Here is a 21,033-nt window from a genome sequence, read left to right as displayed (position 1 = left end):
ACATTATTGGGCATTATTATATTTAAGACCCATACTAAACACAATTTTAAGACAAGAGTTTCAGAGTTCTTTTGCTCATGCATACCCTTTGTTGATGGAAAGGTGGAAATAATGGGGAGCAGCTTATCTGTCAATATAAGCTCACTGACAAATGACATGAAAAACCACTAAGTACGATTTCTATGTGCATGCCAGCTAAGTCTTACCAGTTAAGAGGAATTAACTGGGGGAAAAAAGAAAAGAAAAATTGTATGACCTATTCTTATTATGAATTATTTTTTCCAGAGATCATTCCCAACAAGTCTAGACAATGTTGCAATTCCCAGCAGGAAATGCTATAAAACACCTACTTTGGAAAGAATAGGAGTTTCTGACAGGTTTTCACATTTTTACCTCCCCAAAACCTGAGATTTATAGTAACTGATTTTCTATGGGTAATTTTTAAAATGTTCTAAAATATTTTTAAATAATTTGCATGACAAATTCAGTAAAATCTACCAAGCAGTAATTCTCACAGATTTCAAAGTATTTTCAGTCTCTCAGCTGATACAAGTAATTGGCTGTATCTATCTTTGTGGCTGGAAACCAATATTATGAAAAGGTAACAACCAACAACATGCATTATCAATTTGTATATAACCGTATACCTAGAAATACTTTGTTCCCTTTTCTTTTGTCCCAAGTATGGGCCATTCTCCTGGCTGCAGTCCTGCAACTAGTAAGAGTTCAAGTGTTTCACACAATAATGCCATTCTGCCTGGAAGAAATTCAGGACTGGGGACTTACAACCTGACTTGAAGAGTTTTAGTCCTATTATCACGATCATTTTGTTTAGAGTAACACCTGCCAGTGATACAGAGATAGGTTTGCCTCAAGTGTCACAACAACAGCTACCAACTGAGTTCTGAATTCATTTTATCCAAATTTAACCAACGCTTTTCTTTATTTCTGATTACTGTGAGCAAGCAGGAGAAAGCAACACAACACACTTTGCTCTAAGGCACTGCAATGATGCTGTCAGTTAAAACCTTTCAAAAGTATCCAGGAGGTCCTTAATGTCCTCATTTCCTACAACCACACACAGTGTAAAGAGATGATCTGTGATACACTGCCTATCCTTATCCCACAACAAAACTCATGAATGAACATTAAGAGCTTCCTACCAAGCTGGAAAAACCTCGAGCTTCTAGACACATTGGCAGAAGTAATTGTGATCTTTGAAGGATGTGAAGTAACATCAATACATGTTATACCTGCAACAAGGGCTAGGACCTTAGTCAGCATAAAAAGAAATGTTCAACGAGCATGCAAGGTTTAATCTAAGTTTACTTATATCAACTGAACATCTGATACACAGTTGCCATCATTGAAAACAGATCACGCTTTTTATTTTTTAAAATGAGAAGAATAAAAGACAAGGTTTTTGAAAATTAATACAAACTCATCCATTGCACTTACTCTGCAATGGATCACCACCACATGCTGAGGACTGTTGTCCAGCCAGGACTCCATAGCCTTGCAGATGGTGCACACCTTATCAAGAAGTGGAGCATGGAGATCAGGCCACCCCACATCCATAGTCTGAAATTAAACGAGTAACATTTGCAAGAGACACCTTGACCCTAGTATCACATATTAAAATTTGGATTCAAATAATTGTCATGGTTGAAAGTCTCCACAACTTTTCCAATCCCAGATAATCACACCATTCAGTTGTCATGATGCTTACAGGTCTCTTAAGGGGAAGAGGGGATTTTTTTGTTTTTTAAGGTACTAGTACTTCTATAAAAATAAATAAACAAGAAACTTCCTCATCTTCCTCCTCCCCCTGTCCCAATCTCACCAAGCACTTAAAAGTGACAATATTTCTGAAGCTCTTAATTTCTTAAAGATTTTTTAATTAGAATTTCTGATATTTTGTAACAGCAAATACAGTCAGAATTAGAACAAAGAATGATTTTTGATGGGTTTAATTTTATTTTAGATTTATTTCCTTCATGTGCAACAGATAATGGCATGTCAAAATTTTGTTCAGATTTTCTATTCACTATATTTTCACTACAGTTTACTAAGCCTATTATTATTATACGCATATTTACTTAAAAAACATACGCAATACATATACATTATGCATACAACATATTAAAAAACCCCATAACTATGAACCATCCTTCATGATCAATAAAGCATTCAAAAGGTTTCAATTAAGAGGGATATTAGTACTTTCCTCCATAGCATATCTACTGCTATAAATATACATCTGTGCTACTCTAGTCTTGTAACAGATACTCAAGAGTACTTGTGCACCATTTTTTGCAACAAACACATCAAGTGGTGAGAAGGAACAAGAGACACACATCATTCCAACATTTCTTATGTCTCTGTTGCGCAGAGAAGCAACTATTCAAAGATAGTACAAAAGAAAAGTCCTTATCTGAACTGACTTCACTAGCTTTAGCAATCTGACTGTACATTACAGTATACAACCCAGTATCCTGTGACTCCACAAAGGAAGTATACTTGAAGTAAAATTTATATCACCTAATAGAAGTTTTTCAGAAGTCCAACAGGCTTCAGATCCTGTATTTAAAGTCTAAGAAAACAACGGGAACAGCTGTGTAAAACACAGACCTAACAGACATAAAACAGAACTTGAAAAAAAAATAAAAAAGGGATGCACGTGAGGTTTTTGTTATTATCTTCCAAAACTTCTTCTCTTACTCTGTATATCAACACTTCCATAGCTTCAGGGCTCATCAGGCCATTTAAGTTGTATTTAACACTAGAAAGCTATGTTATGGAAGACAATCAATACCTTTGGGTTAAGCCTTGCAAGGTCATATCTCTTTTCAGAGAGGTTTAACACCTGTTCAGAAAGAAAGAAAAAAGTATTAGCCATCAAGACTCTGTAATTTATGTAGTAAATAGCTGTATTTGAAATATAAAAATTACAAGAAACTACAACGATATGGCTTCAGGTTTGCCCACTGTTCTACTAAACTAAATTAACATTTGACATCAGGTAGCACGAGCAAATGTATTTTATATATTCAGTTATTTTACCATAAAACTAAAGCTAAACTTAATTGCACATTTTGAAAAAGGACAATTAAAATACTACTACATCTTATTTATTTCACATGCCTTTGAGTCAGAGATATACTGAGAGACCTGGATACCATGCAAAATAACTCATAGCACAAGAATTAACAATGAGAAGTCTGGAAGAGTGGTACACTGTTAAATATTTGAATTTGTGTACCTGATAAGAAATTATTGGTCTATCAAAACTCTGCAGGGAGCATATGACATACCTATTTAACTACAGGTTAGCCTATGAGATCTTCCAACTCTTCCATAAGCCATTAAATAGCAAGTAACCCTACAATTAGACTGCTAAATGAGCAAAAGAAAGCAGTGTATACAAGCATAACTGACTCTTTCATTATGAAGTACCTTAAATTAGTATCAATCAATAACTAAAACCTGAAATATCAATACTCGGGAACTGAAACAATGCTACTGAGGCAGATTCTCTTTCACAGTGTGGTTATTTCACATCCCAAGTTATGTACAGATGGCATAATCATTGAAAAGGACTCATTAATTATGCTGAGAGAATAGAATGAGCAGATTGTAAACATGAGAAAGAGCAAATATAAGGCAAGTCCATTATACAGTTTACTACTACCCAAGGACAACTTATGAGCCCTTTTCTAAAGCATAACACTTTTCTAAAGTATTATCCTTTTGCATTAACCATCAACTATCTAAGCAAAGAAGCCAAAAACTGAACAAGTTAAAACAACTACACCTTTTTTTTTTTTTTTGTAATTTTCTATTAGCCTTAATAACTGGAAAACAAATTAACAGGTGAAGTTCTCATTACAGATCTCAGAACAGAATTCTTAAAATTAGTGCTAAAGCTGTATTAAGAAATCAACTACCTAAAATTTTCCACAGGAAAAAAAAAAAGGCTATTTGACAAAAACTTTTTTATTCATCTTTCTTACTGTATTTATATTTAAGAACAATTTAAAATTTCTGTGTGTCACGACACAGTCTTATTTATGATGGATATTTGTCACTGCTGGATCAGACACCAAACTCAAAGATGCTGCTGTATCCAAGTCCCTGTCAAGCTACAGTGATCACACTGAGATATTCCAGGAGTCCCATCTCCCATCAGCACAGAATAGAGACCAGATACTGGTCTCCAGTACAGGAACCAACATTTCACATACAACAAAACAAGACATCACAGAAGTCTTTGAAGAGAAGCATATGGTATAAATAGATGGCACTGTGTGTTGGTTTTGGCTGGGGTAGAGTTAATTTTCTTCACAGTAGCTCATATGGGGTTGTGTTTTGGATTTGTGTTGAAAATGGTGTTGATAACACAGGGATGCTTTCATTATCGTTGTGCAGTGTCAAGACCTTTTCTGCCTCTCACACCACCCCAACAGTGAGAGGGCTGGGGATGCACAGGGAGCTGGGAAAGGACATAGACAAGACAGGTGACCCAAACTGACCAAAGGGATTTTCTACACCCTATGACATGCTCGGCATATAAGCCTAAGGAAGGAGAGAGTGGAGAAATTCAGAGTGATGGCGTTTGTCTTCCAAGTCACCATTATGCATTATGGAGCCCAGCTGCCCCAGGGATGGTTGAATATCTGCCTGCACTTGGAAAGCAATGAGTAATTCCTTGATTTGCTTTGCTTGGGTGCACAGCTTTTGTTTAACCTATTAAGCTCATCTTACGTATTTTCTCACTTTTCTCTTCCGATTCTTTCCCCCATTCTACTAGTGAGGAAGCAAGTGGGGCTGTGTGGAAGAAAGAAGCTGTGTGGGGCCAGCAAGAAACTGGCTGGGATTAAACCAAGACACAGTGGATGATTAACTACATCCTTTTTGGTCCCTTTTTGGCATATCCTAGGTCTACTTACTTATATTTTGGTACAAGAAAGAGGAGAATTAGCCCCAGTTTCTAAATTTTTTTCTGTTGGAAAAGTCATGTTTCTTCTAGAACCCAAAGCCTACAGAGAATATGGGTTTTTTTAGAACATGAAAGCAGAGAAAAATTTACTGTAAGCTATGGACAGGCTTGCATCTCTCCCTAAAGGACTCTGGTCTCAGGCTGTCAAAGTATAATCCACTACTGTTAGAGAAAATTAGATTCTTAGGGGTTTTTTTCATACTCTTCATAACAGACTCAAACAGGAATCAATGCGCTCACCCAATTCCTTGGGTGTATCATTCCCTTCTCTGTTCTCACTATAAACTGTAATGAAAGGAAAACGACCAGATAAAAAATGAAAAATGCTGATTTGTAGTACATGTTCTGTTAGCTGAGACCCTGACCCAATAAAAGAGTAGAACTGTTCCCATCAATTTCAGCAGTACTTCTGATTTGCACACCATTTTGTGGAGCTTTTCGGGTTTTTTTTCTTTGCTGATATACATGTGCCTCTTGAGCAGGCTGAAGAGGTATTCAAAACATGAGAAACAAAAGATTGTTTTAAAACAAGCTCTCTGCATCTACAACCTGGCTGTGCTTTCTCAGGTTATCTTGCAAATTTGCAGAAACACATTTGGAGTAGATGGTATCAAGTTTTCTTTTGATAAAGCTAGCTGATTTCCAAGGTGCTCATTCGAAAAAAAATTAATATATCAAACAACAATAAAAAAAAAATTAAAAAAATCTCAAATTTGCAAGAGAAACTGACTACAATCCTTCTCAGAGACAGACACTACAATCTTTCTCAGATACTAAACAAGCCTTACAATAGATCAGATTTTTGTAATACAAAAAAATATTGAGTGAGATTTAACTGGACAGACCACAAGCTTACACTGCTGTCACATGGAAAAGGCCAGAAAACAGGTGAATTTGACCCTATAAAACTTTACACACAGGTGACCTTCAAACTACTGCTATTTTGTGCCTTATAAGCAACCAGCGCCTGATGGAAGGGAAACCAAGGGCACCAAGTCAGCATGCTGAGGACACCAGTCCACATCACAAGTTCAATCTGGCTCATAATGCACCTATGACATCTCAGTTTGTGAGCAGAAGATTATGTGTTTAAATCACTATGTGGAATTTCTTCAGTAACTGATTTCTACTGTGAGTAAAGTTCCATGTTCCTGAACTCATGGATTTAATTCTAATCATTTAAACATACTACTAAAAAAGACAGCACAAGAAAAAAGTAAATAAAATACTGGCCTTGTTTTAAATTCACCTTAATAGAAAAAGCTGAGACAATACATACCATGGCACTAGCACAGGACAGGAAACAGCACAGGAGATTAACAGCTTGTTGTCATATTTAAAAAAAAAAAAAATCTGCACATGGAGCTCATTATATATTTGCTTAATTTCCTATAAAAAACTAAACTGCAGGGAAAATGCACCTAAAACAAGTTAATGAGAAAGAGTTGGACAGAACACATCAACAGCAACCCTACTTTTACATGTTGCCTCAACACGTCACTATGTGTTCTCACTACAGAGACTACAGTGGCCCAGCAAAAACAGTGCTTTCAATATCTAGCATCTTAAAACACTACTGAAAATCTTGCAATTGCTTACAAGGCTCTAAAGGTGGACCACAGAGTGACTTTTAATTTATAATGGTATGTGTGGACCTAAAGCAGCCTTCTCTCTTGACAAACGAAGATATATCACAAACAGCTGATCTTACACATACCAAGTAATTATCCCCATGTTTGGATTTAAGCATTCGTGTTACATCTTGTAGATTGTGGAGATAGGTTTCCTCAGAACAGCCAGCAGGGAAGGATACAGCAATGATCCGCTCTGTGATGTAAGTGAGGTCAAGTTCATAGCCTTCCTCCATATTGTGATCAAAGTCTGCACTTCTGTGAAGAAATTAGATGTGGCAGTTCAGAGCAAAGTAGCCAAGAAGAAACATGGGATATTAGTGAGAAGAAACTGCAACTTGAACTCCTACAGCCAAGTATCAGAGGTTTCCAATAATTTCATGACAAGTACAACTCATTAAATGCCTACAGAGCTCAAAGTATTCAGTTCAGAACAAAAATGGAGTTCTTCACCAGAATTCTTCATATGAAAACTACAGCGAAAAAAATCTCTGCAAGCAATAATGTGGAAAAGCATCAAAATAATTACAAGCAATTTGGCAAATACTAGCACAACAAATTTGTGAATCAAATAGCAAATGTATAGGTACTTATGTCTGCACACATCTCTGTAGAATTCTGCAAATGCTTTACAAATTGGAAGATTGACCAGTGATCTGTTAAACACTGCAGATCTTGAAACCTGCTCAGAGTAAAACTGCAGTGAATCCAAATCCAGTCCTTAAAGTACAAGAGACATGAATGTAATACAATTCATTTCACTGGTTAGTCTACAAATTCTTTAACTTCTCTTTCTTTACCAGGTTATGGGCACAACTTTGTCCTTCTTAATAAAATATCAGAAAATTAGCTCTGTAAATATGACCATTTGTTTTCTCATAAAAGGATGGTAAAAATGGTACTTGCATAGCAGGTCATATCTTGCAGAAGACTGAAGTCAAGAAAATCACAACCACAAATAACATAGGCTAAACCCACCACTGCACAATGTAACACAGCTATATAAAATATGAGAGAAATACTTGCCGTGATACTTTGTCACAACTGACAGAGTTCTTCAAAGCACTGCTGGAATTCTGAAACAAAGAAAGCAGAACAATCAACCCAGGACCTTATTTGCTGTTGGTGACATTAGTGTATCTTGGGGTGACTTTGCGACGACACTCTATTCCTGATTGTTTGCTTTACGCGCAGAAATGGGTCCTGTCACTTTAAACGGAGTTCACCGGCAGGGCGGGAATCACGGAACTCCATGTGGGCTTTCTTCAAGCCCTTACTTCTGGCGTGCTCCCTGCGCAGCAGACACCTGTTACATTGTTGCTCTTAGCTAGCTCAGGTGGTGTTGGCTGAGGCAAGAAGTTTTTCCCTGGACAGCAAGAGCATCATCCTGCGGCTTCTGTGATTTCTTTTGGAACTCTTCAGCTTAGCTCTTGTCTGAGATCATATCATCAGCAGGGGCCGCCCGGCACTAACCAGCGGTAAAGCCACGGGGACACCCCATCTAGGCCAGACCTCAGGAAAAGCTGAGCCAGCGAAAGAAGGAACTTTAAAATCCACCACCAGTTTCATCTGCAGTGAAGAGGAGACCAACAACATCAGAGTTCACCAGATTCCCATCTGTTTTTCTCTCCCCAACCTGCTGGGTAGACTCTTCTTCGCTCATAGGAGACAAAAGCTGTTGGCCACTTTGTCGCTCCCTAGCACATGGGCAGTGGAGTTTTTTCCCTTTCCCTGGAAATTTTTGCGTTCGTTTGTTCTGCTGTGGGTATGTGCATAGGTAAGGTTCTGAAGGTTCAATATCTAACAGTGTATTGGTTTGAAAACAAACCAGTGGGAGATCACAAGTCAAAATTGAAATTAAAAATAAGTGAAATAATACAAGGAAAAGCACTGACAAAGTCAGATACAACCTAACACCCTGTTAGGGTGGTAGTAGCAGTCCAACTGAAGTAGTCCAGTTGAAGTGGTGATCCTGTGAAGGTCTACTCTCCAGCTGAAGATCCAGTGGTAGCTCTTGTCCTCTGGGAACCAAGTAGACAGGGCTAACTCAGGCAGTTCCAAGGCTAGGTTATATCCAGGTGGGAACACCTGGCTCCTCCCTCCTGGGCAGAGCATCCCACAATGGGATAAGTCAATAAGTCACACGGTGGGTCCCTGATGGCCCATTGTCTGTCATCCGAGGTGGGTCATTAGCAGGTGATAACAGCTAACGGATGGCCCATTGCCTGTCATCTGGAGTGGGTCATTAGCAGGTGATAACAGCTAACGGCCCACAGCTGGTGGTAATAGAATACTTAAATACATCTATATTGCAACCTAGGACAAACAGTTATTCATTTCTTTTGTGTCATGTGGGCACTTTGTCAAATAAACATTTTTTTCCCCCACTTTCACCAACCAATATTTCTTTCATATTGGCAGGAAGGGATTGCTAAAACCCTTTTCTTATACGAAACACTCATTCCAGAGTGTTTTCTCCCAAAACTTATCTCTAAACGTAGACACAGCGTTTCTGCCCTTTTGCCTTATTTATGACTTGGATGACTATAACAAGAGGATAGGAGAGGATCATTGCCTTATGTTTTCAATGCAAACACCGTGGTTATGTCCAGGTTATGTCTAACTTTCTACTACCTCTTCCAACTCACTACCACCCAAAAACTATTTTGTGACATTTTCAATGCTCTTCTTGGTAACTGCATTAAGATCAGAGAAAACACAGCAGGCTTTGAGAATACGAAACTTGAATTTTTGTACATACCTGCAAAACCAAGTTTCTCTCAACTGATTTTCTTATGAAAATATTGAAGTATATATTCCTGTATCAGACTCCTGAGAATTTACTGCGTAATAGTTTATTTTAGCAGTTCCATTTGTTCAGTAATAGCAACTATGCTTGAAAAAGTGTAAAAATATTCTCCTCATGAACCATAATAGAATTTGTCTCACCTAATTGCAGCTGTCTCAGAATTAAGCTCCAACGTGATTGTCACCCAAGCTCTGTGTGTAACAGAAACAGACATCTAGAGAGGGCAGTATCCCTTCCTTCCAAGATAGGTTTAAAAAAGAAAAAAGCTCTACAAAAACACAGATACTACTATACAAACATTAAATAAAAATAAATAATAATAATATTCACTTTACATTTACCTATGTCTCTACATATTTTATCTTATATCTCTAATTAATTAATATATTTTGTATATTTATTTTAGCACTTAGATAGGTATATGTTTTGATACAGAAAATCAGATGTTCAATTTAGTATCACACATCAGTAAATCCGTAAGTGAAAGAGCATTCACTCCTCTCCCTGTCCTGAATTCATACTTAATATACAGAAACATGCTCATAAAAGCTTACTTATTAAGGGTAAGAGCTGGGAAACTGATAAACCCTATCTGTTTTGGCTACTCATGACAAGTATTCCCAATCCAAATAAAAGTGTGCTGGAATGGAAGACACCTTAGAACTTTGCATAAAATGATGCTGTATACAAATCTGGGAATCTAGGACACATACCAGCATGAAAGTGGCACATTTTCTTTCAGAATTTCTAAAATTGAACTATTCTGACAAATTTTAAAGCACAACTGATGGCATAAGGTGCATCTCATGTAAGTGCTTGGTCCCAGTTTCACTAGTTTCTTTTTTTATTTAGACAACAGAAGATGAGAAAACTTCATGGTATTTTCAGCCTCTTTTTACCCAATCCCTTCTTAGAATTTTAAAGGCTTTAGATAATAACACCATGGGTGCCAAAACAAGTAAATAATTATAACTGAAATTCAAGACATAGAGCTTTTGGCATATTTTGTTTCGGTTTTTTAAGCAGAATGTGGGAGTTCAGGGTGGAGCTGCAGGGTCAGAGGGCTGCAGAAGTCTTTTGTTATCAGTTAACGTGAAACATTAAGAGAGAGAAGCTGAATCACCCAACGGAGGCTGAGACAGAGAGTAAGACAAGACTGTGTTTACCTTATGCAGGAGACGTTAAGCAAGATGATGGTGATCAGTAGCCCTTAAGAAAAGTAAAACAGGTAACCCTGGAAACCAAAGTTCTTTTAACAGCTAAGCTACAGTTTCTAACTGTATAAAAAGACGTGCTCTGTACAATAAATCAGACTTTGCATGAACCAGGCTCAGTACCCATATCAATCACCAACAGTAGAAAGCAGCTCTTGTTTATTTCCATTGGTCACACAGATGTATCCATTGCTTAAGAAGTGCTTCTGCCATTTATTAAAAATTTGATGACTAAACTATCATGTAACCTGAATAATCAGACACTTAACAGCTTCCTCTGGTAAGAAAGTAAGTGATAAAATCGTTCTCTATTTCCCACTGTTGTGCCATATAAATACCATAAATCCTACTGCACGCAGTGTATAAGCTATATGAACAATAGCATAATGCAAACCACTAGCAAAAAGAACCAAAACACATTAGTAAGATATATATTCACTGTATGCATGCTCTGTCACTATCAGAATATAAGCTTCCCCAAACAGGATTCAGCAGCACAAGGCAGACCATCCATAAAGGCAAATCATCTCCATCGAAGTGAAAACAAACACTGTTTTCTGCCTTGCTACACACTGGAGAGGTAATGGCAAAATATTTGACTAATCTTCCAAGACAGCAAATCCCATCTGGCATACCCCAGAATGGACAACTACACAGAAAATCTGACAAAACTACATGTGATTTTCATTTCCTGCCAACCAACAGCAGTAGAGAAGATGAAGGGCAATGAAAAGTAGTGGCTCAAAATGCGGTGCTTTAACCACACCTCATTAAAATTTTACAGTTGTAACTGTTGGAAACAATATAACTTTAGAAATTTTATTGTATCTCTCTAGTTAGGTTTTAACTTGACTTTACTGGGGGAAAAGGAGTGTTCTTTAGGTTTTTTTTTAAGAGATATAGTATCACCCTATGGAGATGGGATTAACACACCACGGACTGGGAGTGACCTCAAAGAAAACCAGAAAGATAAAGACCATTAACAGAACATCCGCAGGACATTGTGGCCACCAATCAAACATCTGCAGGGCATGGGAGCTATCACAAACATCCACCAGATGCCACCTCCAGCAGGGATGAAGGTATCTGATCCGGAAAAGGAATGATAAGAAAAACTGAAGAATTAAATACCTCATTAGCATCAGAAGCTAAGAGATTCGGATCCAATGAGAACCTGAATATCAGAGGTTACTCAACTATGGTCCAATGAACCTTAAAACAATGTATCTCTATGGGGTTTTGACTGTATAAAATTCAGGGGAATATTCTCTGAAGGCATGTGTCTTTGGAATACTTTTCTAGGCACATCCTGGCCAGCAAATAAAGTAATGCCCGATTCTCTATCACTTCAAATACAGTGTTAGAGGGTTTTTTTTTTCCCACAGATTCGGTGACATAACTAGGATAGATTCAGTGAAAACAGTGCTTGATATGTTGTGAGTAGGACAGACCACCCTAAGATTATTCTTCTGTGAACTTCTCCCCATGATTCTTGTTCCTCTGCTTCCCTGGGACTGCATGGCAATGCAGCCATTAACAGTATACCTGATAGTATAACCGTTTATATAAGGAACAGTTTTCAAAAAAGAAAACACCTTCTATTCATCTATTTATTCTGTTTTAGAGAATTTTTAAATTCCAAACAGATCAATACTGAACAATAACTCAGAAGTTATCCCTATGTAAACAAGGGCAAGGAGCCTTTCAATCAAATTTGCCTGCAGTTGTATGAAAGCCAGCAGGGGGAAACAATTGCTTCTCAAAAGACAACCGTCTTCTCTGCAATCACAGACTTGCTTTAATAAGCAAATTCATTGCATCCAAGGTACTGTGTCATTGCCCTTTCCCAGTAAAAACTCAAGCCATACAACGCACTCCTGTGATGCTGCAGTGTTCATGGCTCACCTGGGTGCCCCAAGCCCCTGGGAGAGAGATGGGGATGGATCCTGGGCTTGGTACACTCCCAGGACCCCCTGCTCTCCAGGCCAGTTGGAAGGCACCCAGGCTTGACAAGGTGACAGCCACTCCTCTCCCCCTCCCCTGGTTCCCTATATGGTTATGATTCTAGAGCGTTCTTCTTTGTTCATGTTTAAGCAGTTATTTGGTTGGTTTTCTTTTTATAGTACTGTTATTTCCTTGGATATATGATTTGTCGCTCAGAAATCCCCCTTTCCCCATTTGCTCCCCAAATCTCCTCCTTCCCTTTCCCCTCCCCCTATAAAAGTTACTGTACAAGAGGGCTGGGGGCCATTTTGTTGATGCCCCGAGACCCCTCCAGCTCCCCTTACCCCTTACCCTATTAAACCCTTCTTGGAGCACCGACAATCTGGACTGCATCTCCTGTTTTGCTTCGCAGACCTGCTGACAGCACCTGCACTCCCTCGGGGCCCCGCCCTCTCCCGCAGTCTCTCCCTTCCCCGAACTCCGGGGTGGTTGGGGCACCCACGGACAGGACTCCCGCACTGTGATATACTCCTTACTGCCTCTTTGACCATCACTGGCTCCTGCATCTAGTACTAGGCTCATCGCATTGTCATTCCAACTTTCTCAAAAATTAAATCTTCAGGCAAACCCATCCCAGCGTCCCCTACGGCTGAGGCATGACACCGAAGCTAAGAAATAGTGCCGTATTTAATTGTGCATCATTTTCACCAGCTCACAACAGTCACTGGGCTTAAATTTTCCAGTACAGCCTGCTGCCAAGGCAAGCATAGAAAGAGGGCCAATCAGTCCAATTAAACTAAAGCACAGATAGAACAAAACAGACTTTCAATATCAGCCCTGTTTTTTCACCTTCTTCTGACACCAAGGTGGGTGAACTTCTTTATGGATTACCTGCCTTGCCTCAAGTAGCAAGCCTGTGCTTGTCTCAGGCAGCAAACAGCATCTCATACCTTTACAATCTTACTTCGAACTGCTTCACACAGCTTCAGAGCAAAAACATGACAAAGGTATGGTACAGGCCACGTCACACCTAGTGGCACAGAGGTGGCATTGAGACAACTTCTCCTCAAGTTCAGAAACAGAATAAGAAATAAGCTTTCTGCTAAATGTGCATCCCCTGTCCTATGATGAAAGGCTGTCTCTCAAAGAAAGAAATTGAGAAAATCAAGTTAAAAAAAAAGTCATTATCTCAGCTAGATGATCATTCTCAACCTTTCCAAGAACAGAATAAGGGAACTGGGGTTACAGCCAGTAGGCTTGCATATTTCAGTAGGTTTACATATTTCATTGGCTAAAGTCCTCTGTAGCAGAGCTTCAGAGACCAGAAAAATTATGAAAATAACAAAGGATGAAGGGAGTTCAGTTTTGCCCCAGAGAAATTAATTTGCACTTTTGCAGTACCCTGAGTTACTACACAGGTCTGGAAAAATAAATTTAAAAACTAGTATGTGAACTACTAGTTTCCAATACCAAAGTAAAACTAGACATGTGGGCCACACATGGGCTTAGAAATACTAGGTGGGATTATGACTTTCCCCTTTTGAGACTAGAATCAAAGACAGGGTAAGAAAGCCAAATGAAAAATCAATCAGTTGCCTTTCCTTAGACCTTGTTGCTGGCATTAAACTATAACATAATAATACAGTATCTGCTTAAAAGTTATCTCAGCAGAATATAAGAAATCCTGGTTTCAAGGACTGGGTTGTTTTAAACAGCTGCCATATATACGTTCTTTTGATGAACAGCACTACTGAAAACTCAGGGCTACAGCATCTGACATGCATTCACGTAGCTCGTATGTTTCTCTCCTCGGCTCCTTCTTGAATGAAAGGTGTAAGGATCAATGAGTAGAAACTACAACTATCTGAAATGTAAATCAGTGACAAATCTGTGACTTAAAGGAATCAGGACATATTTTGAAGGAATGACACAGATCTATTTTGGATACAAATATTTTATTTGTCCCTATTTTTAATATTGCTAAAACCATCAGAAATTTTGATTAGCTAATCTGCATAAAATTACATGGGTATTACACAGCTTTTAATCAACTTATGAAACTTTTTTTTCTGTGTGATTGTTCACCATTCAAACAGCTTAAATAAAAATACAAACAGACTCATCATCAGGAGACCTGAATGCATTTGAACCAGATCTGTGATGTATTTTCATTCCCCAAGCCATGGACAGGAATTAGAAGAAATTCTCCATCCTATTCTAAGGCACAGTGCAACTGCTCTATATACTCCAGCATACTGCGGAAAAAGGGCAATGAACTACACTGATTATTGGACTGCTCACCATAGTAATTCCTAGTGACACAGTGAAACATGCTTGGATATTTTGGATAAGAACTAGAATTTGCATAATCTTTTGGCCTCTGGCTTTAGAATGATTCCTAGTGCAGAAAATATTCATGCCTTGTAAATACAAATGTCGGTATGCTACTGTGTGACGCTGTTGAGCCGCTAGCAGAGAAAGAAAACCCGGATTCTCAGCGTAGCATAGAAAAAGGCGCTTTATTATTTGAATCCAACATATATATAGACTTTTCAGAGGTCACCCAGATTGGTCAGTCAGAAACCTCCTCCTAGGCCTGATTGGCCAGGCCTGAACTGTCCAAATCTCGAGACACTGTAACAACAACATCCAAACTTTATCTTTGTTTATAAAACATGCAAGAATGTTCTCATGGGAAAGACCTGTGCTAGCCCCAACTGTGTATCAATTTCTATAGTATATATTAAAAATTAATTTAAGATCTTTTTAGTTGACTCCACAGAAGAGATTTATTTCTATTGCAAGCAGCTATTTGTTTGAGAGCAAATTTAGCTTTGTTTTGTATACTGTGTTCCATTAGAAATCCTGATCTGCTCCCCCCTGTACTATAACAGCAGGAGTCCAGAGATGTGCCCCTTGCAAACAGCAGTGTCCACAGAACTTATAAATCCCAGCTTGCTTTCTCTCTGCCAAAATCCACCCTGACTTTTAGTTGCTGGCAAAGCTGCTCCCACAATTCTTTCCTACAACATTTCAGCCAAAACTGCCAGGCCCCCCCAAACAAGTTCACTGTAGGGCTTTGGGATCCATCTCAGCTTTATCAAGTTTGTTTGGCCCTTGCATATAGAGCTGTATCTACCAATCTCCCATAGCAAGAAAGAACTAACCAGGGTGGGAAGATTATCTTCCAACTCACTTAGATTCAAGAAAACAGCCCTGCTCATGGCCTGAAAGTTCCTTGTACAGTTGGGTTGTCTATCTGTTATTTGGTCTTTTCTTTAAAAATTGGAATTCATAACAGAGAGAAGGTACATAGCACTTTTTTCCTACTAAGGACTCTCTAGAAGAAAAAACTGAATGCATGTAAAGTCATTATTCACATGGGCATGAGGTATAATTGTGTCTCAGTGTAAAATTTTACAGGTATACATGCTCACATTTAGAAAACTGTATTTCTGAAGCCTTAGTTCTACAATATCTCAAGACAAGCAGTTCACACAAAGTTTTGTGAAGTTAGCACCTAACCCTAATCAGTACTATCGTCTTTTGCACACCTGCCTGGTGAATCAGTTGTGGCAACACTCATGACTGTTGTCCACTGCAAATCTATGGAGAAAATTAATATATCCATATTTAAGTATTAATACATTAAGTGTTAGGTAAGGAGCTTGCCTCAACTGACCAAAGTAATATACATGCTCCAGCTCCAGTTGTAGCATAGTTGCATAATTATGCTAGAGCTTTGAAACAGCTTCCTGAATGAATACTATCCAAAGACAATGTTGTTAAGCACAACAGACACAGCAGAGTATAAAGGTTTCTCCATTAATTCACACCTACCACATTCTGATGCTCTGTAGAAGTACTGTATGGCATGACCCAGTAGCACCTAACACAAAGTTCTTGTATGTATGTGCTCTATTTCCTGTAATGAGATAGTTATGTGCAGAGTAGAAAGAAAAAAAGGTGGCAGCTGAGGGAAAGCCTTCAGAGTGGATCTCCTGAGTTTCTCTCAGACCTAGTTAAGATGCAAGAGATCAAAACTGAATTAAACTTTCACCACAGATTTAGCACCCTGTTAGCTAACAGAAAATTATGTGTACACAATTATTGGATAGAAAGCGACAGAATCACTTCTGCTAGCCTTTAGCTGAAACAGGAAGTTCAATTTATTTGTTTTAAATATGTTAATATTAAGATAAAATAACATTCCAGTCCATAAGGGCATGAGGAAACCCTCTAAATGTAAGAAAATGCACACTTCCCAAGTAAGAATGTGCTATCCATGCCTCAGAGATACCCTAAACACTAGAATGAAGCTAACAAAATTTCAAATAGTGTCACACCAAGTCAAATTGCCTTGGCTGATGTTCACACAGCTTCCCTATAAAGCAGTATGGGCTGACACTAGAAATATTCCATTAGCAGACACATTGCCAGGAAAAAGCAAGAGAGCTTTTCTTTCCTGAACCAGATGCCATGAAATAATACGCAAAGGAGAGGGAGAAAGAAGAAATCCCAGAAACAAAAAACAGTTAAAGTAGTCTCTTCCAATTTAGTTAGTAAAATAAAAAAGGAGAACAAGCACGGCACAAACTTGGAAGAGACCAGAAAGACAAGGGATGCACCTCCCATTAGCACCACACAGATGGGATGTGTGCAGAAGTCACAGTGTGACAGTGTGCCCCCTGATATTGTTCTGTATTTCCCCACCCCTTTTCTCCTTATATGTCCTCCCTTCCCACATGGTCCTGGCCACTCCCTCAGGTTTTTCCTATTGGTTCCTGTACCCTAACTCCACCCATGTACTGCCCCTATGCCCAGAGACCATTTGCTATGTACTTTCCCTGCCCCCCTGTCTCTATAGAAAACCCTAGACCCTCCGCCATGATGATGTCTTTGCACATGAGGTCTTCACCCTTGAGGCATCTCTGCTTCTGGGAGGTCTTTTGGCCTCTGGGACCATGTGAATAAAGATGTTCTATGGTCCTCATGCATAGACCCTTCTCACCTCCTTTACCACCACCGCACTGCGAACAGCAGACGAAACCAGAGCTAGCTATTGGCTCCCCAGCTGGCATGAGTGCAGTGAGGCACTGACCCAGGCTGGGCAGAGACGCTCTCCAGTAAGGCCTGCGGATTGCCACGCCAATGCATGAAAGAAACCTGAAAACTGCAACATCACAGAGCCAGAGTTGCAAAAGCTTCATCTAAGCCTCATCTCATGGCTGCATCCAGCCCCACTGCCTGGAGACAGCTTTATATGAATCCCCCAGCCTTTTAGCTTTACACCTCCTCTCTTTTCCAAATAGAAATCTGTTTCAGATTGGATCTTTCTTCTGCACCTCAATCCATGTCAACCTTTCCTCCTGATACATAGAAAGTAACTACCAACAATTTCGGGAAACTTACTAAAAGCCAAATAATAATCAATGCAAAATGCAGTAAGACAAAAGGCACAGCTTGCTATTAGAGCTGCTTTCAAAATGGCTGTGTGCGAAGTATTACGTGAACAGGAAAAGAAAGCCACGAAACATACAATCTTGGCTTGTGTAACAACCAGTAGAAAACCCTCTGAAGTATTCAGATGGAATACAACGATGCAAAAATCTTTGAACTAGCAATTAGATCAGAGAATGATCTCATTATTCAGCTTCACATTTGTTTCACTAGAAGCAGCTGTCAAAACCAATTATTCACATGCAAATAACTAAGAAGTTTGCTCTTTTCTGATTTTTTATTTTTGGTTAATTTCTCTAGTTAAGGAAGAGAACAGTGAACTGAAAGGTGAAACAACCATGTCACTAGACATTTTATCTGGTCTCAACATCAAATATATTCTAGCAATTAGAAATAATTCTAATTTTACTGGAACAGTGTAGATAATAGAGTGGATCCAACACAGAGATACCCTTAGTTGTAGAAAAACATTTATTGTCAGCCAAAGTAAACAAACTATACTGCTAATACAAATGTAACCTCTTTGAATATCTCCTGTCTACATAAGAAGTCAGGGATCAGAACTCTTCATGCCCTGCACAGAGTGGCACCAACAGAAGCCTGCAGCACTGAACCATGGACAGCATCACAAAATAAATGCCATACACACAAGACTAACTGTCCCGTCCCTCTGTAAAAAGGGGGAGTCAGGAAGGATTCTTTTTAATAGATTTCTTGGACAAAAAATAAAGCGCAAACGCAGCAACATTATATCTGAGAACTGTTTATTGATAAAGAAGGGTAAGTGTTCCTACCAAAGGCAGACAGAAAAAGGAACAAAGAGAGAAAAAGGGAGATGGAGAGAGAGAGAGAGAGAATACCGGACAGATCGTTACCATTGTATCCCAGGCGCCCCATCAGTGAGGGTTTGGCAGATGGAGTGTGTGCGCTGCAAGCTGTGAGGAGTCTGTGTGGCTCCCATGGCGGGCTGGGCATGATTTCCAAACAGCAGCAGCTGCATGTCCCTTCTGTGGGGGAAGAACAGGTTGCCATGGCTACGGGCACACTCGAGGAGCAGCTGCAGGCGGTCAGGGTTGGAGCATGGTGACTGCAGGTGGCGGCTCCTGGCTGGCTGCAGGCAGGGTGCAGGCGGCACCAGCAGCATCGGGCAAACAGCAGAGCACGAGGTCATCACTGTGACGGAGCTGCCTCGGGGCAGCAGCGAAGCAGGGCAGGACAGGACAGGGGCAGACAGGACAGACAGCCAGGGCAGGAGCAGGACCTCAGGAAGGAAAATGTGAGGAGGAGGAGGAGGGGGGCAGAGCTGACCCTCCAGGCGAGCTCCCACTCCCTCCAAGAAACCCAAATAAAATGGGCCCCCAGGTTTATGTCTCAGTTAGCTGCTGTAATATGCTTGGCCCTCCTATAGCGTGACTTCCCCGCACATTTTTTCCCGGGCATCCGGGGACCTGACCCACCCGCAAGGGGAGGTTGCTTGCAGTCCAGCAGTAGAAGCTTTCTCTCTCCTGACTGGCTGCCAGGTGAAGCCTCTCGAGAGACAGAGCTCCCAGCACATAAACAGCCCCTAAAGTAATTTTTTCACCTCATGTATAACATATGTTGAGGCATAAATAAAAATTAGATTGGTCTCTCTCACAATGTGAAACAGATGCTCATTTATTGCAATAGAGAGCTGGTCTGAAATTGAACAATGAATCTGTGAAGACCATGTGCATCTTGCAAATCCTTTCTTCTGCCCCTTTTTAAATTTTAGCCTCATTTTTACAGTGGAGAATCAAATACCTGTATCACAGCTGCCTACTAGCAGATAGTTAACTAGAGGCATCTCCCATGATTTATTTAGAAATCTGAAAAATTTGACATATCTGTTAAAAAGTAACTCCAAAGGTTTAAAAAGTTGTCTTTTTTGTCTTATTTATTTTACAGAAATTGTGCTACAAGTATACTTATAAGTGCTGTCAGTATTGAAAGGGGCTATACTTCCCATTTGCAGAAATTTCTAAATCAATTAGACAACTGAGTTCCATTGCACTTCAATAAATGTCATGAATACTACTTTTACCAGGAGTACTACAGGCATAGTAATAAAGGGTTGGGAAGGGGCACCTAATTTTTTTCGTAAATAACATGGCATAGTAACTGGAACAAATAAAAGCTAAAAGATCAATTTCATATTGAATACAATACAAGGACAAATACTTTTCTTGCTGAAAAAAAAGTATCTCTTGACTGTCTGAACAACTCTGAATACAATACAGTCTACGAAGATTATAACATTTTGCTTTATTTGTCCCCTGCTTGATTTAAAAATAAGGAATGCAGAGTTCATTTCACTGCTCCTGAAAAACTCAATGGTGGAAAAAAACACCAGTTGTCCTAATTAGAATCTAATTTCACACAGTACAGGGACCAAAGTATGTGCTTTGAAAATGGCTAGCAACAAATGCTTTGTGAAGACCTAATACAAATAAGCAGCCACAACCAGGAAAATAAATCACGCCAAGTAAAAGAAAAAAGAATAAATAAAATAGAATTACTTACATTTCTGGTTACATTATTTTTAACCACCTCAGAGTTATTAGCCTGCAAAAGGAGAAAAGTTAACACAACTAACTTTAATTCCCCAGAGAGTTTAAGTACATTCTAAGAATTTCCCACCTAACAGCATATACACACAAAAAAAAATCATTCAGAATCGTTCTGCACATTCAGGTCTTATATGACAGTACTCAATTACTGAAAGTGTTTATTTCAAGGTACAATATCCATGGAGATGTACATTGCTGACCACTTATACCATTTTGCATGTTTTCCCAATCTCTTATTTTATGCTTTTTCATGAAAACAGACACTTGAGTGGATATTAATGAAACGAACTGCTGAGATTTTTCTGTCATCTGTACAAAAAAAAGAAGTCTCCTCAAGGCTTTAAAACATGCTAAGTTGTATCAATAGAGGTTTAAAACAAACCTTTCA

The 21,033-nt window shown here is 39.1% G+C and overlaps 1 protein-coding gene across 1 annotated transcript in view; it reads right to left on the bottom strand.

Moving 5' to 3' along the window:
* Positions 1-20,640, bottom strand: part of TNS3 (tensin 3) — a 198,760-nt gene extending 178,120 nt beyond the window's left edge. The window contains exons 1-5 of the mRNA XM_085051666.1: positions 20,599-20,640; positions 7,657-7,706; positions 6,717-6,888; positions 2,816-2,866; positions 1,459-1,581 (exon numbers count right to left, since the gene is read on the bottom strand). Of these exons, the coding sequence (XP_084907792.1) occupies positions 1,459-1,581; positions 2,816-2,866; positions 6,717-6,866 (324 nt within the window). The 5' untranslated portion in view covers positions 6,867-6,888; positions 7,657-7,706; positions 20,599-20,640. The remainder of the gene's footprint in view (positions 1-1,458; positions 1,582-2,815; positions 2,867-6,716; positions 6,889-7,656; positions 7,707-20,598) is intronic.
* Between the last annotated feature and the right edge of the window lie 393 nt (positions 20,641-21,033).

This window comes from Lichenostomus cassidix, chromosome 2 (assembly GCF_008360975.1).
Source record: "Lichenostomus cassidix isolate B80296 chromosome 2, HeHo_3.0, whole genome shotgun sequence".
Lineage (NCBI taxonomy): Eukaryota > Metazoa > Chordata > Aves > Passeriformes > Meliphagidae > Lichenostomus > Lichenostomus cassidix.
This window is presented reverse-complemented; position numbering and strand designations above follow the sequence as displayed.